Source organism: Heterodontus francisci, chromosome 6 (genome assembly GCF_036365525.1).
Source record: "Heterodontus francisci isolate sHetFra1 chromosome 6, sHetFra1.hap1, whole genome shotgun sequence".
Taxonomy (NCBI): domain Eukaryota; kingdom Metazoa; phylum Chordata; class Chondrichthyes; order Heterodontiformes; family Heterodontidae; genus Heterodontus; species Heterodontus francisci.
The window spans coordinates 122,557,091-122,577,118 of record NC_090376.1 but is presented as its reverse complement, the minus strand read 5'-3'; the positions used below and the strand labels follow the sequence as shown (position 1 = coordinate 122,577,118).

The window sequence follows — 20,028 nt, the reverse complement described above, 5'->3', positions numbered from 1 at the left end:
AAAAATTGGCCAGGTCGCCAGGGTGAATTCCTCTATACTCTTCTTCAAAATAGTGCCATGGGATTTGTGCCTTAGAGAGCACATGGGGCTTTGGTGCAATGTCTCATTTGAAAGTCAGCATCTCTGACAGTGCAGCATTCCTTCAGTACTGCACTGGGAATATCAGCCTAGATTTTGTGCTCACGTCTCTGGAATGGAACTTGAATCCACAACCTTCTGACTCAGAGGTAGGAATTCTACCGACTGAGCCACATGTGACATTATGTCGTAATTGGACAAAGAGATCTGAAATCAAACCCAATATAACTATTAATGTACATAGTAATACACATTAGCTTCTCACCTTTTATTGGCATAGTCAGGTTTTTATTTTTCCAGAATAGTTAATATCACATTCCAAGATAAAAAAAATTAAAGACACTTACATCACTGCACATTAAATGAAATTGAAAAATAAGAGTGAATGCTTCCACTAATTAAAAAATTACTACTATAATTTTAAAAAGTCACTAAAGGATAAAATTTGCACTTGAAGACAAGGAACCAAACATCTGATATTCAGAAGACATTTAAAAGGAAAGAAGCATGTACATTGAGCACACATTCTCCAACACTGGGACACGAATGGTCCAGTATATTATGCTCGTGGTCATAAGGTCCCGACTCCTAAAACGGATAATGTTTAGAATTTAGAAGCTGTTTATCAGCACAGCTTTGTTGTGGAATAGCTAATGTAATGACTATCAATGATGCTGTGGCTCAGTTGGTCACAATCTCACCCGAGTCAGAAAGCTGAGCGTTCAAGTCCCAAACAAGATACTTGAGCACAAAAAATCTAGGTTGACACTCAGCGCAAGTACTGAGGGAGTACTGCACTGTCGGAAGTGCGCTTTTTCAGATATTGTATCGCATTTACAGCACTAAAACAGGTCTAACTGGTCCATGCCAGTGTTTATGCTCTATGTGAACCTCCTCCTACATTTCACCCTATCTGCATATTGTTCTATTCATTTCTCCATCCATGTTTAACTATCTTTCCCTGAAACGCATCTATGTTATACGCCTCAACCACTCCATATGATAGCGAGTTCTACATTCTAACCACTGTCTGGGTAAAGAGGTTCTGCCTGAATTCCTTATTGGATTTATTAGTGCAAATCTATTTATCCCATTTAACCTTTGCTCAATGGACTGAAATCATCTTCCTGCTGCACTCAGTTCAGTGACATAGCACAGCAGAAGATCCTATCTTTAATCGTTCTTTACATCCCCTTGAATATTACTGCGTGAAATAATCAGAACTGCGACTGATCAGCTTTGCTTAACAACATTCTAATTATAATCTTCAGTCCTTGTGTTGTGTGTCAGTAGGTACTCAATAGCTGGCAGAATAATCTTGGTATAGCATTCTAATCACATCAAATTCAAAGATGCCCAAAAAGTTTGAGACTTATATGCCGATAGCAACTTGATTTCAAGATCTGCACTGCAAAGGCAATGTAGCAATTGGTGATAACACGCTCAGTTAATTTTATATTGTGATGAAAACCACACCTGCCAACGGAAACATATCAATTTTATCATATGGAAAAATATTTGAACTGTACTGGACATTTTAAATAAGTTATGTTCAAAGACCACAGAGCAGTGGCTGAAAACACAGCTGCACATTTGCATTCTGAGAGATAGTTGCCTGGAGAGACAATGGGAGTGCTCCCTGATTCAATTAGCCAAATGGGTTGTCAACAGTGATGATCAAAGATCATTGAGTTATTGACTAAGAGCCAGCATTCCACCCAACCCCGCTGGTTACAGCACAGAATGAGGCCTATTGAGCCATCATGTCTGTACTGGCTCTCTGCAAAAGCACCTCAGCTAGTCTCGCTCCACCTCCCTTTCCCTGTAGCCCTGCAGTTTTTCCTCTTCAGGTGTTTATCCCATTCCCTTTTGAAAGCCCCATTGAATCTGCCTCCAATACATGCTCATGCAACGCATTCCAGGTCCTAACCACTCACTGCGTAAAAAAGGTTTTCCTTACATCATCATTGGTTGTACTGCCAATCAACAGAAATCTGTGTCCTTTGGTTCTCAACCCTTTCACCAATGGGAACAGTTTCGCTCCACTTATTCTGTCTAGGCTCATGATGTTGAACACTTGTATCAAATCTCCTCTTCTCCAAGAACAATAACCCTAACTTCTCCAACCTATCCACGTAACAGAAGTCCCTCACCCCTGGAACCATATATAGATTCACAAACAGACACACACTGCACCAGACTATAAATGCATCACTTTCTGTTCATTGCTGAGTGATTTGTGATCACAACATAACGACCAGTCGCTGTCTCAATCTCACTGCTCTTGTATCTGCAACAGGGGAGATTTGTTCAGCAGTGAATTGCTGGGAAAGTGCTAGCACTGTTACCGAGGTGCTCCATGGTAACCGCAATTACAAAGATCATACGCGCAATGTGTATAAAACAAGTAGATGTCAAGTTCAAATGTTTTAAAAATACCCTCCTCTGTCTGCAATCCTCTGGCAAGATACTGCACTTTGTGGACACACAACTCTAATCTTTTAACAGCCTGCCTACATTTTGCAGTTTCACCCCAATTTAGCATTGAGGCTATAGCACAATCATGCAAAAATTATAAAGAATGCAATTGTTTGCTGAGTAAATGCCTAGAATTGGAAAATGCTCCATTGCATTGGACAATCTGGGGTACTTTATTAAAAAAATATATAAATTAAGTTTCATATTTCAGATGCAAGTGTTTAAATTTTGCAAGCTTCATAGGCTAGCCAACATTCAAAGAGTCTACTCTATCTAGTCCAGCTACAAAACTGGCCTGCTCCAATTGCAATAAACTGCAAGAGTTCAATCTTAAAGCTACAAGCACAACTTTAATATTGCCACAGGAACCTTCTTTTCAATCGGTAATGAATTTCAACATTTACAAGGGACACAAGCAGCAGTCAGACTCAAACAAAACCTTAAAACATAAAGAGCTGATTTTATTTTGGAATCCACCCCCAACCCCCAAGAGTTTGTATCCATTGATGTAAAAGCACATTTTTCTTCGGGTGTTATTACCAATGGCCAACATAACAGCTACACTAAGTTAAAAAGTCTACATGGAATTTTATCATCCAAGGATATCAAGGCCTTGGAGAGGGTGCAAAGGTGACTTACTAGAATGGTGTCAGGGATGAGTGACTTCAGTTATGAGGAGTGATGGGCATGCTCTCCTTACAGCAGGGAAAGCTCAGGGAGATTGAATAGGAGTGTCAAATTATAAATGGTTTAGATAGAGTAATTAAGGAGAAACCGTTTTTGGTGGTATAAGGGTCAGTAGCCAGAGGACACAGATTTAAGATAATTAGCTAAAGAACCAGAGGGGAGATGAGGAGAAATTTTACACAGCGAGTTATGATCTGGAATGCACTTCCTGAAAAGGCAGATTCAATAGTAAATTTCAAAAGGGATATGGATTAACACTTGAAAAAGGAAAAATTTGTAGGGCTTTGGGGAGAGAGCAGTGAAGTGGGTCTAATTGGATAGCTCTTTCAAAGAGCCAGCAGAGGCACGATGGGCTGAACGGACTTCTCTTGCATGATTCCATATAGCTATTAATGTTGAGATCATGCTCACTTAATATGTAGGTAGACACAGCTCACTACTGCAGAAGCAACAAGGTGGTCTCTACTTTATATCCTCCTCCAAAGGGTAGCAACTGGTTTATCTTACTTACTAGAAATGAACCCCTCCCATGTTCATCCTTTTCCCAACCCTACAAACCATCCCCCACCACCCAACTTCACAGAGGCACCATTTTTTCGTCCAACAATTCACAAATACACAACATGCAACCTCTTCCTTCATTTACATTTCCTCATTTGTTTGCTCTCTCACCTTCCACCCTCTAAACTGGAGCTCTTCCAAAACTCTGCTGCTCGTGTCCAAACTTGCACTAAGTCCCGCTCACCCATCACCCCTGTGCTCATTGATCTATATTGGATCCCACTTCAGCAATACCTCAATTTTAAAAGTTTCATGTCTTCAAATCCCCTCATGGCCTCACCATTCCCTATCTACCATCACCTCTAGCCCTAAACTCTCACTCAGCACTCCTCCATTCAAGCCTCTTGCACACCCTGATTTTAATAACTCCACCATTGGTGGCCATACCTCAGCTGTCTAGAATTAACTCCACAAACCATTCCGCCACACTCTCCTCCTTTTCTGACAGATTAATCCCAACACATGCTACAGATGGGAATTCTGCAGTGGACTGGCACAGTGTAACTTTTTTTGGAGGGGTTGGTGGAGATGGGAAAAGGAACAATGAGTTTGCAGATGTTACAATAAAAAAGTACCAGTTGTGCCAACAATCTGGCAAAAAAAAGCATTAATTATACACACACAGGCGCAGTTACACACACACAGATGCAAACAGTTATAACCAAAATTCATTTCATTAATAGTAATATAGGCATAGGTTGAAATTTTTAAACTGCTTTCTGCTTCTACTTCACTTGCTGCAAGATCAAATCAATATTTTCAAATTCCATGCCTAACAACAGGCACCTCTAGAGTGCCTTTCACACATTAAATATCCCAAAGTGCTTCAGAGGTAGATACAACACAAAAATGCAATTTGCACTTACACAGCGCCTTTAACATAGTAAAATGCTCCAAAATGCTTCATAAGAGTGTTGTCAAACAAAATTGGACACCAAGACACATAAGCAGATATTAGGGCAGATGACAAAAAGCTAGGTTTTAAGGAGCATCTTAAATGAGAAGGAAGGGGAGAGGTTTATGGAGGCAATTCCAGAGCTTCGGGCCCAGGCAGCTGAAGGCATTGCCACCAATGCTGGAGTGATTAAAATCGGGGATGCTTAAGAGGTTCGAATTGAAGGAGCACAGAGATCACCAGGCAGCAGAAAAGTTAGATGAGGTCATTTTTTAATAAATTTTTATTTGTTTGGGGGATGTGGATGTCATTGGCTAGGTCAGCATTTATTACCCATCCCCAATTGCCCTTGCGAGGGTGATGAGCTGCCTTCTTGAACCGCTGCAGTCCTTGGAGTGTAGGTACACCAACAGTGTTGTTAGGAAGGGAGTTCCAGAATTTTGACGCAGCGACAGTGAAGGAACGGCGATATAGTTCCAAGTCAAGATGGTGTGTGGCTTGGAAGGGAAATTGCAGGTGGTGGTGTTCCCATGCATCTGCTGCCCTTGTCCTTCTATGTGGTAGAGGTCGCAGATTTGGAATGAGCTGTCAAAGGAGCCTTTGAGAGTTGCTGCAGGGCATCTTGTAGATGGTACACACTGCTGCCACAGTGCATTGGTGGTGGAGGGAGTGAATGTTGATGTGGCGAATAGGGTGCCAATCATGCAGGCTGCTTTGTCCTGGATGATGTTGAGCTTCTTGAGCGTTTTTGGAGCTGCACCCATCCAGGAAAGTGGAGAGTATTCCAACACACTCTTGACTTGTGCCTTGTAGATGGTGGACAGGCATTGGGGAGACAGGAAGTAAGTTATTTGCCGCAGAATTCCCAGCTTCTGAGCTGCTCTTGTAGCCACAGCATTTATGTGGCTGGTCCAGTTCAGTTTCTGGTCATAGTTCAAAGACCTAGTTGAAGCAGTAGGTTTTGAGGAGGCTCTTAAAACTCTCAAGGGGGACAGCAAGGCTGGGGAGGGTGTGGCAGTTGAGTGACAGTAGTCCAGAGCACAGGGCTCAGACTGGTGAAGGTCTGCCATTAACAGTGCAATTGGGATGGGCGGGGAGTGGAAGACACAAAGGCACAAGGACACAGGGTGAGCACAGACTCATTTTAGGGGCTGAAGAAGGCTGTAGTGATTATGATGTGCAATTCCAAAGAGGGATTCATTAACCAGAACAAGGTATTTAAATTCAATGTGGTAGGAGACTGGGAGCCCAAGGAAGGTTGACAAAGGATTGCAGTGGTGCGGGGCATGACTTATTGTGGATCAGGCCAGCAGTTTGAAAATAATTGAGCTTATATAGGGTGCAGCATAAGAAGACAGCAAAGAAAACACTGGGGAGGTGAAGGATGGAGGTGACAAAAGCATGGATGAGATTGTTTGAAGTTGAGCAAGGAGGCAGGGACAGAGACGAGCAGTATTGCAGAGGTAGAACTAGGCTGTCTTGATCATGGTTTAAAATACTGGGTTTGAAGCTCATCTCGGGGCAAGAAGGATGCAGAGTTCGTGCATCATTGCATTTCACTTCAATGACCAACTGAAAAGGGGGCAAGCACCAGGGTTCAGAGTGGTATGCAGCTGCAATGCCTGGTTTCCATCTTGTTGAAATGTAACGTAGAGTTTACAGTGCAGAGACAGGTTCAGCCCAACTGCTCCTTGTAGTGTTTACATTCCATATAAGCCTTCTCCCACCCTTCTTCATTTCACCCTATCAGTATTCCTTTCCTTTGTCCCTGGTGAGTTCAGTCCCTTAATTCCACCATCAGCTCTCATCTCCTCCCTCCCTTCTCACTGTTGTTCAGTTTCAGTTGCCATTGTAGCTAATTCTTATTTTGTCTGTCTGTAGTGATAAAGCTAAAAATGCCATTCATTAAATATTTATTCCTAAATAGTATTCAATACAAAGAAAGCAGCAACTCAATTTAGGCTTAGAAAATCTTCTCTCTCGTTCTTGGCATGCCAAGTATTAATAACTGGATCACTGTGGAACAGCTTATAGTTAAAGGCATTTTACAGTGTGGCTTAAAAAAGGGAAGAGGTTTGGAATTGCACACTTGACTTCAGCTGCAGCGAAGCATATAATTAACAACTGGAAAGAAAGATTAAATAACTTGCCATCATAATATTAAGTCCGCTGGTCACAAAAAAGTCAAAGTTTAGAGTGCTGTAATATCGCCACAAGGTCAAATTAATCTGCACTGATGTTTTGCAACCTTAAAGGCACCATATAAAAGCAGGTTGTTGTTGAATAAGCAAGCAGCCTGTCAACCCAAATTTGAAACTATTTTTTCTAAAACGGGATCTTTACAGGTGAGAGCAGGAAACTAACCAAAGTAGCTGGGATTAAGTCCATTCTCTGCAGCTTTGCTATATTATACAGTTTATCAAACAGTTTAGCAAACACAGCTTGTAAAGTAACTTGCAGCTATTATCTCCAGTACAGTACTTCATTAATTAATTTTGCATAGAAACTGACAGGACAGTATGTAGCAGAAATTGCAAACAGCAATCTGTGAGCTTCAGCCAGTTCAAACAGTGGTTTGCCAAATGGCACATCATTTCAATTACACAACTTCAAACTGAATTTCTGAGATGTCAAGCACAGTGTCACAATACAGGAAGCTGAAACTGTTCAGTGTATAACAGCCACAAGACAGAGACAAAAATGCTCCTTTTCACATGTTTTGTTTCAAAAAGTCAGAGTTTACAACACTGAAAAGCTATTTATGTAGTGGACACACAGCACTCGTCAACATATAATTCATGTGGGCCATTCAGCTCATCATGTGTGTGCCAGTTCTTTGAAAGAGCAATCCAATTAGTCCCACTCCCCCTCCTCCTTCCACAAAGACCTGCAAATTTTTCCTTTTCAAGTATTTACCCAAATCTCTTTTGAAAGTTACTATTGAATCTGCTTCTACTGCCCTTTCAGGCAGTACATTCCAGATCACAACTCTATCAGTATTCCTTTCACAACATTGAGCATAAAAATTTCCTATCTCCCTTGCTCTTACTGCTTCTTTTGTCAATTACCTTAAATCTGTCTACTGACCCTCCTGCCAGCGGAAACAGTTTCTCATGTATTCTACCAAAACCCTTTAGAATTTTACGTCGAGTTATTTGTTTCATCATTTGACAGTTTATTTTCCGTCATTCATCCTCACCATCCAGGATTACACTATACAACAACTTGCATTTCTACAGCGCCTTTAAAGTAGCAAAACATTCTAAGGCACTTCACAGCAGCGTTCAGATAGATTTGATACTGAGCCACATAGAAGATAAAGGCACAGACTTTGCAGCAGTAACGGCAGTGAAAATCAGTTTTGAATGGTGTACTATGTTCATAATTACTCCTGTTAAACCTTTCTAGCACTGAAAACAAATTTTCTATTTGTGGAATGTCAAATTTCTCCATGATAAAAAAATTCCACATAATTTAAGTTTATGATATTCTATCTTCTACCTTAATCCCACACGTATGCCTCATTTATTTTGCTGCCTGTAAAATTTAATTTAAAAAAAAGTGAAAGATAATTAGTACATTTTATTCAAACAAAAAAAGAAATGCTGGAGATACTCAGCCTGTCAGGCAGCATCTGTGGAGAGAAAAGCAGAGTTAAAGTTTCAGGTCAACAGAACTGAAACGTTAACTCTGCTTTTCTCTCCACAGATGCTGCCTGACCTGCTTCAGTATTTCAAATATTTTCTGTTTTTGTTTCCGATTTCCAGCATCTGCAGTATTTTGCTTTGTATTAGTGCACTTTACTTCCAGGTTTGTAGCCTGTCTGCGATCACTTCAATATCAGTGGCTGCCTAGCCTGTTTGACAACACTACTGTTGCTGGACACCAGGAGATCCCTGTGACTTAGCACCAGATTGAAACTAACATCGGGCAAGGGAAGATCCACACCACAGACTGCTGAGATAAGCAAGGGACTAGAACTAGAGGACTGCAGAGATCTCAGACAATTACAGGGCTACAGAAGGTTACAAAGATAGGGAGGGATGAGGCCATAAAAGGATCTGTAAAAAGGATGAGAATTTTAAAATCATAGTTTTGTTGGACCGGAAGCCAATGTAGGTCATGGGTCGTGAGTGGACAGGACTTGATGCGAGTTAGGATATGGCTAGCAGAGTTTGGATGAGTTGGAGTTCATAGAGGATGGAAAACGGGAGGCCGGCCAAAAGGTCACTTGCATAGACAAGTAAAAAAGACATGGATGATATACACTGACATACAGGAATAAACACACGTGTCTAAATTCAGGGTTTCCTGAATACCGGAATGAATTCTCTGAAATATATAGTTTCCATATTTCAAGTCTTTACTGATAATGTAAAGAATCACAAACCAGACAATTGAAGCTTAGGATTGCACAGCTGAAGTGGGCTTGAATGATGGTCTTTTAAAATTCTTTTCTATGTTTCTAAGTCTCCCCATGACCTCACCCACTCCCTCCTTCAAGATGCTCCTTAAAGCTCATCTCTTTGAGCAAGCTTTTGGTTACCAGTGTTACTACCTCTTACGTGGCTCACCACCAAATTTTGTCTGATTAACACTCCTGTGAAGTGCCTTAGGAAGTTTTACTGCATTAAAGGAATTATATAAATGGTTTAGGGAGGGAATAATGTGGAATAGTCCAGACGAACGGAGTGATAGAATTATTACCATGTTCCTCCCATTCTGACCTCGAGTATCCCTGATTTTAATTAGTTCCCTATTGGTGGCTGTGCCTTCAACTGCACGGGCCCCAAGTTCTAGAATTCCCTCCCGAAACCTCTCTACCTTTTTCTCCTCCTGTAAGACAATCCTTAAAACCGTTTTGATGGAAGGTCACAGACTTGAAACATTAACACAGTTTCTCTCTCCAGATACTGCCAGACCTTATGTATTTCCAGCACTTTCTGTTTTTATTTCAGATTTCCAGCATGCGCAGTATTTTGCTTTTATTAAAACCTATCCCTTTGACCAAGCTTTTGAACACCTGTCCCAGTATCTCCTATAGTGGCTCGGTAAGGCTCCTGTGAGGGCATGAAAGAATATTGGCAAGCAAAATCAAGGCGAACGCAAAGATGTTTTATCAATACATTAAGAGTAAGAGGATAACTAAGGAAAGAATACAGCCCATAAAAGACCAAAAAGGTAACCTATGTGTAGGGGTGGAAGATGTTGGTATGGTTCTTAATGAATACTTTGTGTCTGTGTTCACAATGCAGATATTGTAGTTAAGAAGGAGTAGTATGTAGTATTGCATGTGATTAAACACAGGGAGAGAGGAAGTATTAAGCGGATTTATCGAAAGTTGATAAATCACCAGGGCCGGATGAAATGTACCCAGGCTGTTAAAAGAAGCCAGGGAGGAAATAGCTGAGGGTCTGTCCATCATTTTCCATTACCGACAGGATACAGTTGTGGTGCTGGAGGATTGCTAATGCTATCCCTTAGTTTAAAAAGGGAGTCAGGGATAGACTAATAATTACAAGCAGTCAGTCTAACCTTAAGAGTGGGCAAATTATTGGAATCAATTGAGAGACAGGATAAACTATCACTTAGAAGGGCACAGATTGATCAAGGATAGTCAGCATGGATTTAAGGGAAGATCTTGTCTGACTAATGATTGAATTTTTTGAAGTAACAAGGAGGATTGATGAGGGTAGTGCAGTTGATGTGGTCGACATGGATTTTAGCAAAGGCTTTTGACAAGGTCCCACATGGTGGACTGGTTAAAAAAAATAAAAGCCCATGGGATCCAAAGAAACGTAGCAAGGAGGATACAAAATTGGCTCAGTGACAGGAAACAAAGGGTAATTGTTGACGGGTGTTTTTGCGACTGGAGGGCTGTTTCCAGTGGCGTTCCACAGGGCTCAGTACTGGGTCCCCTGCTTTTTGTGGTATATATTAATGAACTGGTCATAAATGTAGGGGGCATGATCAAGAAATTTGCAGATGACACAAAAATTGGCCATGTGCCTGACAGCGAGGTGGGTAGCTGTATGCTGCAGGAAGATATTGATGGTCTGGTCAGATGGGCAGAAAAGAGGCAAATGGAATTCAACCTGGAGAAGTGTAAGGTGATGCATTTGGGGAGGTCAAACAAGGCAAAGGAATACACGATTAATGGGAGAATACGGAGAGGTGTAGAGGAAGTGAGGACCTTGAAGTGAATGTCCACAGATCCCTGAAGGTAGGACAGGTCGATAAGGTGGTTAAGAAGGCATATGGAATCCTTTCCTCTATTAGGTGAGGTATAGAATACAAGAACAGGGAGGTTATGCTGGAACTGTATGAATTATTAGTTAGGCCACAACTTGAGTACTGTGTGCAGTTCTGGTCACCTCATTACAGAAAGGATGTAATTGCACTCGAGATGGTACAGAGGAGATTTACGAGAATGTTGCCAGGACTGGAAAAGTGCAGTTATGAGGAAAGATTGGATAGGCTAAGGTTGTTCTCCTTGGAACAGAGAAGGCTGAGAGGAGATCTGATTGAAATGTACAAAATTTTGAGCAGCCTGGATAGAGTGGAGGTGAAGGTCATCTATTCATCTTAGCAGAGAGGTCAGTGACGAGGGGGCATAGAAGTAAAGCGATTGGTAGAAAAATTAGAGGGGAGATGAGAAAAATGTTTTTCACCCAGAGGGTGGTGGGGGTCTGCAACTCATTGCCTGAAAGGGTAGTTGAGGCAGAAACCCTCAACTCATTTAAAAGGAGTCTGGATATGCATCTCAAGTGCTGTAATCGGCAGGGCTACGGACCAAATGTTGGATGGTGGGATTAGACTGGGTGGCTGTTTTTTCAGTCAGCACAGACACTATGGGCCAAGTGGCCTCTTCCTGTGCCACAAACTTTCTATGATTCTATAAAGCTCCTTGGGAGGGAGATTTTACAATGTTCAAGGTGCTGCATAAATGCCAATTGTTGTTTTAATCTCTCAAAAAACCTGGGGCACTCCAAAAGACAGAGGTCAGGGTCCCGACTACAAACACCCAGGAGAGGGGTAAATGTCCAGGACCCAAGACCACCATTCCCCTCGCCATCTCTTACCTGTATCCCGGACAGAGCGGCCTGGTCCGGGGACTGAGCCATCGCCACCGTCAGTTATTGCTGCCTTGGTCGGTTATGAGTGAAGCGGCACCGGTGCCTGAGAGTCAGCCCGGGTCTCCCAGCAGGATCGACAGCGACCGCCTGCAACACAAGGAGAGGAGCGTCAATACAGCCCAGGCCTCGGCCCCCTGACTGGGGTGGGGCCCTATCCCTTTCCGCCGCCTCCCGGTTCCCCCCCCATCACAACTCAGCTCCCGCGCGGATTTTTATGCTCAATGCGAGGTGAAGGTCGGGGCCGCCCACCTGCCCGCGGAGCGAGGGACCGGGAGCGGGACCGCGGCAACCGCTCCACTCACTCGGCCGCCGCCATCTTCTCCGTCACTGGGAGACGCAACGACCACCGGGGGGGGGTGGAACTCTGGCGGCGTGGGCGGGGCTTGGTGATTGACGTCACCCTGTTGTCGTACATTGTGGACCGCCGAACGCCTTGGGGCGCTGTCGGAGGCGCAGAGATGGGGCGGAGCCTGAGCGGTACGGGGAGGAGCCAGAGGAGAGGGCGGGGCTTCCCGTGTCACCCCGCTGCTGTCATAGTCCGCTATAAATTGCGGACCGCCGAGCGCCAGAGGGCGCTGCAGCTGGTGATGAGGGGCGCAGCTGAACCTGAACGTCATCAGGTAGAGAGACTGCGAGAGGTGTCGACCGTTAGAGGGCGTTGGCGGTGAAGTGGATTGACCGGAGGACTGGGCGGATTGGTGGTTGAGGCTTTATAATTAATTAGAATCAGATATAATTAATTGCAATTAGATATCTAATCAGGGTCTATAATTAACGTCGTCCAGCTGGAGTGACTCTGAAGGCGCTGATCGAAAATGAGGAGCGCCGGCTGCCAAAGTTGGCAGTGGGGTTTGGCGGGCCGAATGTGCGAGGTTCATGTGCTGGAAATACAGCCAGCAGAGCAGTGAGGACCTCCGGGTGCCAGAGGGCTCTGTAGTGGGCGACTGGAATGGGCGGGGTTTAATGTAAAACGTCACCTGGTCGGAGGCGTTTCAGACCAGAGTGCAGGGAGCAGCGCCGTCCCCCAGAGGACACTGTGGCGGTAGTGGAATGGGGCGGGGCTTACTGTGAAGCATCGCCTAGTTGAAGTACCGCACTGGGAGGAATGTCAGCAAAAGTCTGTCCAAACTGGGCAGTTCCCTCCTCCACACTCAAAACATTAACACAGTACAACCTTAATTACACGCCAGCTGGTCAACATTACTAAAAACAGATTCATTATCACATTAAAAGCAAAATACTGTGGATGCTGGAAATCTGAAATAAAAACAAGAAATGCTGGAGATACTGAGCAGGTCTGGTAGCATCGGTGGAGAGAGAAGCAGAGTTAATGTCAGGTCAGTGACCCTTCAGAACTTTGGGTTAACAATGCTTCTCTCTCCACAGATGCTGCCAGACCTGCTAAGTATTTCCAGCATTTCTTGTTTTTATTTCATTATCACATTGCTGTTCGTGGGGTCTTGCTGTGCACAAATTGGCTGGCACGTTTCTCTACATTGTGACAGTGACCACACTTGAAAATCACTTATATTGGTTTTAAAGCATGATAGGATGCCATGAGGTGGTGAAAGGGTCTATATAAGTACAAGTTCTTTCCTTTTCACAGCATATCTCCAAAGCTGTTGCTTTGGGTTTCAGCTCTACAATCCCAAAGTCTTAATCCCAGGGGCCAGTGCTCATTCCACAGCAGACCACCTGTGCACACAAACACTTCAGTATACTGGTTGGAAGCAGTAAAGACTCCCGTCTCTGGGATAAGAATCCTGGCAGACACTGGAGGAACCAATTAGCTCAGCCTGCCAACAGAGTTCAAGCAAAGTTGTCAATAGAAGGGAAATTGTAGGAGAGGTATTTATGATCAGCAAGACTCAGTGTCACAGTTTGGAGCTACGTCTATTCAAAGAGTGATGTATCGTAAAATAGTTCATATTCTAAATCCCAAATTCTTATTACTAATGAGTGTCACTTTGCAGATCTGCTAGAGTGAATAAAATGTACACTTATTAATAGTCATTTGGTAGTACAGAACTTGAGTATTGCTGAAAGCAGAGACATTTTGTCAAAACTTTTCGTCTTGCACTCATCAGGACAATTCGCAAGAATACCAATGTAAGGGAAAGCAACAAATTTAGGCTATGAGAAGAGAGTGCTGATTAGCTGGCAAGTGGACTCTGATCGATCAAGACATTGCCCTGAGGAATGAACCAGCAAATAGCTGTCACTTATTTTGTGTAGCTGAAACAGGCACAATGTGTATACATGTTCTTTCTGTCTGCAATGAACAGGGCCCTGTGTATTAATATATGTAGCTTCCAGTACGTGCAAATGCGCCACACTGCCAGTCTGACTGACAATCTTAAATTGGTTATCAGTGTAATTCTTAGCACACAGGATTATTTAGCAAATTATGTCCATTCTTGGAATCACATCTGATGTTAGACACTGTATTTTGAGTTTAGCAAGCATTTTCGAGCAAGGCTGTCTGGTCATGTTGAGCGGCAGGTCCAATGGATACGAATTTGGACCCGTCATTAAGAATGGCGTGCATTTTGTTGATCTAGTCATGCTTGTTAAGGATGACTATTCCTGTCCCTTTGTCAGGTTTACTGATGTGTATGTCCGGGTATTCCTCAGGGCAATAACATCATTAGCAGCATCCCCAACACCGAACACCTATTCCTGCTGGGGGACTTTAATGCCAGGGTTGGGGCCGACCATGACTCATGGCCCTCCTGCCTTGGGCGCTATGGCGTTGGAAGGATGAATGAGAACGGGCAGAGACTGCTTGAGTTGTGTACCTATCATAACCTCTGCATCACCAACTCGTTCTTTCACACTAAACCCTGTCACCAGGTTTCATGGAGGCACCCAAGATCACGTCGTTGGCACCAGCTAGACCTCATTGTCACAAGGCGAGCCGCCTTAAACAGTGTTCAAATCACACGCAGCTTCCACAGTGCGGACTGCGACACCGACCACTCCCTGGTGTGCAGCAAGGTTAGACTCAGACCAAAGAAGTTGCATCATTCCAAGCAGAAGGGCCACCCGCGCATCAACACGAGCAGAATTTCTCACCCACAGCTGTTACAAAAATTTCTAAATTCACTTGTAACAGCCCTTCAAAACACTCCCACAGGGGATGCTGAGACCAAGTGGGCCCACATCAGAGACGCCATCTATGAGTCAGCTTTGACCACCTACGGCAAAAGTGCGAAGAGAAATGCAGACTGGTTTCAATCTCATAATGAAGAGCTGGAACCTGTCATAGCCGCTAAGCGCATTGCACTTTTGAACTACAAGAAAGCCCCCAGCGATTTAACATCCGCAGCACTTAAAGCAGCCAGAAGTACTGCACAAAGAACAGCTAGGCGTTGCGCAAACGACTACTGGCAACACCTATGCAGCCATATTCAGCTGGCCTCAGACACCGGAAAATCAGAGGAATGTATGATGGCATGAAGAGAGCTCTTGGGCCAACCATCAAGAAGATCACCCCCCTCAAATCTAAATCGGGGGACATAATCACTGACCAACGCAAACAGATGGACCGCTGGGTTGAGCACTACCTAGAACTGTACTCCAGGGAGAATGCTGTCACTGAGACTGCCCTCAATGCAGCCCAGCCTCTACCAGTCATGGATGAGCTGGACATACAGCCAACCAAATCGGAACTCAGTGATGCCATTGATTCCCTAGCCAGCGGAAAAGCCCCTGGGAAGGACAGCATTACCCCTGAAATAATCAAGAGTGCCAAGCCTGCTATACTCTCAGCACTACATGAACTGCTATGCCTGTGCTGGGACGAGGGAGCAGTACCCCAGGACATGCGCGATGCCAACATCATCACCCTCTATAAAAACAAAGGTGACCGCGGTGACTGCAACAACTACCGTGGAATCTCCCTGCTCAGCATAGTGGGGAAAGTCTTTGCTCGAGTCGCTCTGAACAGGCTCCAGAAGCTGGCCGAGCGCGTCTACCCTGAGGCACAGTGTGGCTTTCGTGCAGAGAGATCGACTATTGACATGCTGTTCTCCCTTCGTCAGATACAGGAGAAATGCCGTGAACAACAGATGCCCCTCTACATTGCTTTCATTGATCTCACCAAAGCCTTTGACCTCGTCAGCAGACGTGGTCTCTTCAGACTACTAGAAAAGATCGGATGTCCACCAAAGCTACTAAGTATCATCACCTCATTCCATGACAATATGAAAGGCACAATTCAACATGGTGGCTCCTCATCAGAGCCCTTTTCTATCCTGAGTGGTGTGAAACAGGGCTGTGTTCTCGCACCCACACTTTTTGGGATTTTCTTCTCCCTGCTGCTTTCACATGCGTTCAAATCCTCTGAAGAAGGAATTTTCCTCCACACAAGATCAGGGGGCAGGTTGTTCAACCTTGCCCGTCTAAGAGCGAAGTCCAAAGTACGGAAAGTCCTCATCAGAGAACTCCTCTTTGCTGACGATGCTGCTTTAACATCTCACACTGAAGAATGCCTGCAGAGTCTCATCGACAGGTTTGCGTCTGCCTGCAATGAATTTGGCCTAACCATCAGCCTCAAGAAAACGAACATCATGGGGCAGGATGTCAGAAATGCTCCATCCATCAATATTGGCGACCACGCTCTGGAAGTGGTTCAAGAGTTCACCTACCTAGGCTCAACTATCACCAGTAACCTGTCTCTAGATGCAGAAATCAACAAGCGCATGGGTAAGGCTTCCACTGCTATGTCCAGACTGGCCAAGAGAGTGTGGGAAAATGGCGCACTGACACGGAACACAAAAGTCCGAGTGTATCAGGCCTGTGTCCTCAGTACCTTGCTCTACGGCAGCGAGGCCTGGACAACGTATGCCAGCCAAGAGCGACGTCTCAATTCATTCCATCTTCGCTGCCTTCGGAGAATACTTGGCATCAGGTGGCAGGACTATATCTCCAACACAGAAGTCCTTGAAGCGGCCAACACCCCCAGCTTATACACACTACTGAGTCAGCGGCGCTTGAGATGGCTTGGCCATGTGAGCCGCATGGAAGATGGCAGGATCCCCAAAGACACATTGTACAGCGAGCTCGCCACTGGTATCAGACCCACCAGCCGTCCATGTCTCCGTTATAAAGACGTCTGCAAACGCGACATGAAATCGTGTGACATTGATCACAAGTCGTGGGAGTCAGTTGCCAGCATTCGCCAGAGCTGGCGGGCAGCCATAAAGACAGGGCTAAATTGTGGCGAGTCGAAGAGACTTAGTAGTTGGCAGGAAAAAAGACAGAGGCGCAAGGGGAGAGCCAACTGTGCAACAGCCCCAACAAACAAATTTCTCTGCAGCACCTGTGGAAGAGCCTGTCACTCTAGAATTGGCCTTTATAGCCACTCCAGGCGCTGCTTCACAAACCATTGACCACCTCCAGGCGCGTATCCATTGTCTCTCGAGATAAGGAGGCCCAAAAGAAAGAAAGAAAGAAATGTCCGGGTTGGTCTTAAAGGCCTCGCAACGCTATCAGACATTCACGTTGCATGTGGAAATCAGACACGTTGTTCGGAATCCCGCAATATGCATGCACTAGATCAGCTCGGCGTGTTTTCAAGGATTCAGCGTCATCAGTGGACACTGGTGTGTGACAGGATATTTGGGAGTAGAGGAGTTCGAACTCAGTAAATGCCTCTTCCCATTTGATTTGGGATGAAGGCACACCAAAATGGAAACCATGAAACGTTTTCTATATTTGAACCCACAGCTGCATGAAATGATTTCCTTACATGTCTTAATGGGCTCCATCCTCCGCTCAAATTCACCTTTGAAATGGAGCAGTCAAATGGGCTCCCTTTCCTTGATGTACCAGTTCAGAAATTTTAGCTTTCTCTGCCTGCTGAGAGCCATTAATCCCATAGGATTATATAGAATTTACAGCATAGAAACAGGCCATTCGGTCGAACCGAATCTTTTTCCATCGCCCTTTGAGGCAGTGCATTCCAGATTTCAAAAACTCACAACATCAAAAAGAATTCTCATCTCCTGCTGTGGTTTTTTTGTTGACTGTAAATCTGTGTTCTCTGGATACAGATCCTCCTGCCAGTGGAAACAGTTTCTCCTTATTACTCTATCAGAACCCTTAATAATTTTGATCACCTCTAGTAAATCTCCCCTTAACCTTCTTGGCTCTAAGAACAATCCCAGCTTCTCCAGTCTCTCTACATAACTAAAGTCCCTCATCCCTGGTACCATTCTAGTAAATCTCCTCTGCGCCCTCTCCAAGGCCTTGACATCCTTCCTAAAGTGTGGTGCCCAGAATTGGACACAATACTCCAGCTGAGGCCTAACCAGTGGTTTATAAAAGTTCAGTGTAACTTCCTTGCTTTTGTACTCTGTGCCTCTGTTTATAAAGCCGAGGATCCTGTATGCTTTTTTAACCAATTTATCAATGGATACATTGGATAAGTATCCCTACTGTTATATATGTGTTTTTTATTATACTATCTGTAAAGTGTTAGGAACTAATTAGCTAGGAACTAGTTGTTACGTGTAAGTGTTCCAGTAGGGGGCCACATTCACAGCTGCACTGGGGTGTCATGTAACACAAGAACCAGTTGAACCAGGTTCCACAGCACAAAGCATGGTGCTGAATTAAACAAGACTGACTCCAGCCTTTTCCAAGTTTAAAGTGTGATTCTTTCCAATATCTGGGAACCAGAAACAACTTAAAGACGAAACACCTACTGTTCTGCTTCCCATGTGTAAAGGAAATGCTACCATTATGAGTCACTCTATTTTGCAGTCACATGAGAAAAGAACTAGGAAAGGCTGGGGAAACTAAACTCAAATATGAATCAAAATTTAATTGTAGATTCCCACTCAAAAAAACTAAAGGAAAAGTAAACCAAAATGGGCAATTAATGTCTCTGTTTTAACTAGAATGCATCTGCAATAAAAAAGAGTCCCGTTGGATTAAAAATCTTACTTAAACAAGGAAACAATTCACAATTACGCAGATTGCAATTAACATTGTATTTATCAAATCACAGTTGACAACCTATTAAAAATATTAGGTCCTTTAAGTGAGGAAGGTGATTGTCTGTTCCAGAATTTCAAGCCCATCCTGCTCTTACACCCTTATTTAAATTCATTTGAAAAGTAGGGATTTGACTCAATCAGTTCCTAAATTTAACATCATGTTTCAGGTCCATAAGGTGGAGATTAGGAGTGCTGCAGCTCTGTAACGTGGAGCAACGAGCCCAGGTACATGCTGAGGTTCAAGTAAAGACAGTTAAACACAAATCTATTGTAGTTTTACACTCCTAATTTCGAGTCGAAGAGACTTAGCAGTTGGCGGGAAAAAAGACAGAAGCGCAAGGGGAGAGCCAACTATGTAACAGCGCTGACAACCAATTTTATCTGCCGCACCTGTGGAAGAGTCTGTCACTCTAGAATTGGCCTTTATAGCCACTCCAGGTGCTGCTTCACAAACCACTGACCACCTCCAGGTGCTTACCCATTGTCTCTCGAGACAAGGAGGCCAAAGAAGACCTCTATTTATGACACCCAAGATCCCATATGCTTCACTAACCACTCTCTCAATATGTCCTGCCACCTTCAAAGGTTGATACACATGCATGCCAGGTCCCTCTGTTCATGAACACTCTTTAGAACTGTGCCATTAAGTCTATATTGCCTCACTTATCCCTTCTGCCAAAATGCATCACTTCACACTTTTCTGTATTAAATTCCATCTGCTGCTTGTCTTCCCATTATGCGAGCCTATCTATGTCCTGTTGCAGGCAGTTCATATCATCCTTAGTGTTTGCCACTCCTCCAAGTTTGGTATCTTTGGCAAATTTTGAAATTCTCTGTATTCCAAGATCCAAGTCATTTATATATAGCAAAAATGCAGTGGTCCTAGCACTGACCCTTGGGGAACACCACTGTCTACCTTCCTTAATCTAAAAACAAACATTTACCATGACTTGCTGTTTTCTGTCCTTAAGCCAATGTTTTATCAATTGGACACTGACACTCCTATTCCGTGAGTCTGAATTTTGTTAACCAGCCTTTTATGTCATACTTTATCAAACGCTTTCTTAAAATCCACAAAAACAACATCCAACGCATTCCTTTCATCAACCTTTTCTGTTAATTCATCAAAAAATTCATTTAGGTTAGTCAAACATGATCTGCCTTTTGTAATTCCGTGCTGGATATCCTT

The 20,028-nt window shown here is 43.8% G+C and overlaps 1 protein-coding gene across 2 annotated transcripts in view; it reads right to left on the bottom strand.

The window, feature by feature from the left end:
* LOC137371523 (serine/threonine-protein kinase 24-like) overlaps nucleotides 1-12,186 on the bottom strand; it is a 47,798-nt gene extending 35,612 nt beyond the window's left edge. The window contains exons 1-2 of one of the 2 annotated variants that reach the window (XM_068034254.1): nucleotides 12,138-12,186; nucleotides 11,782-11,922 (exon numbers count right to left, since the gene is read on the bottom strand). In XM_068034254.1, the coding sequence (XP_067890355.1) occupies nucleotides 11,782-11,823 (42 nt within the window). In that variant the 5' untranslated portion in view covers nucleotides 11,824-11,922; nucleotides 12,138-12,186. Of the gene's footprint in view, nucleotides 1-11,781; nucleotides 11,923-12,084 lie in introns of both variants that reach the window. The other variant, XM_068034252.1, reaches the window with a different exon arrangement.
* Nucleotides 12,187-20,028: the final 7,842 nt, after the last annotated feature.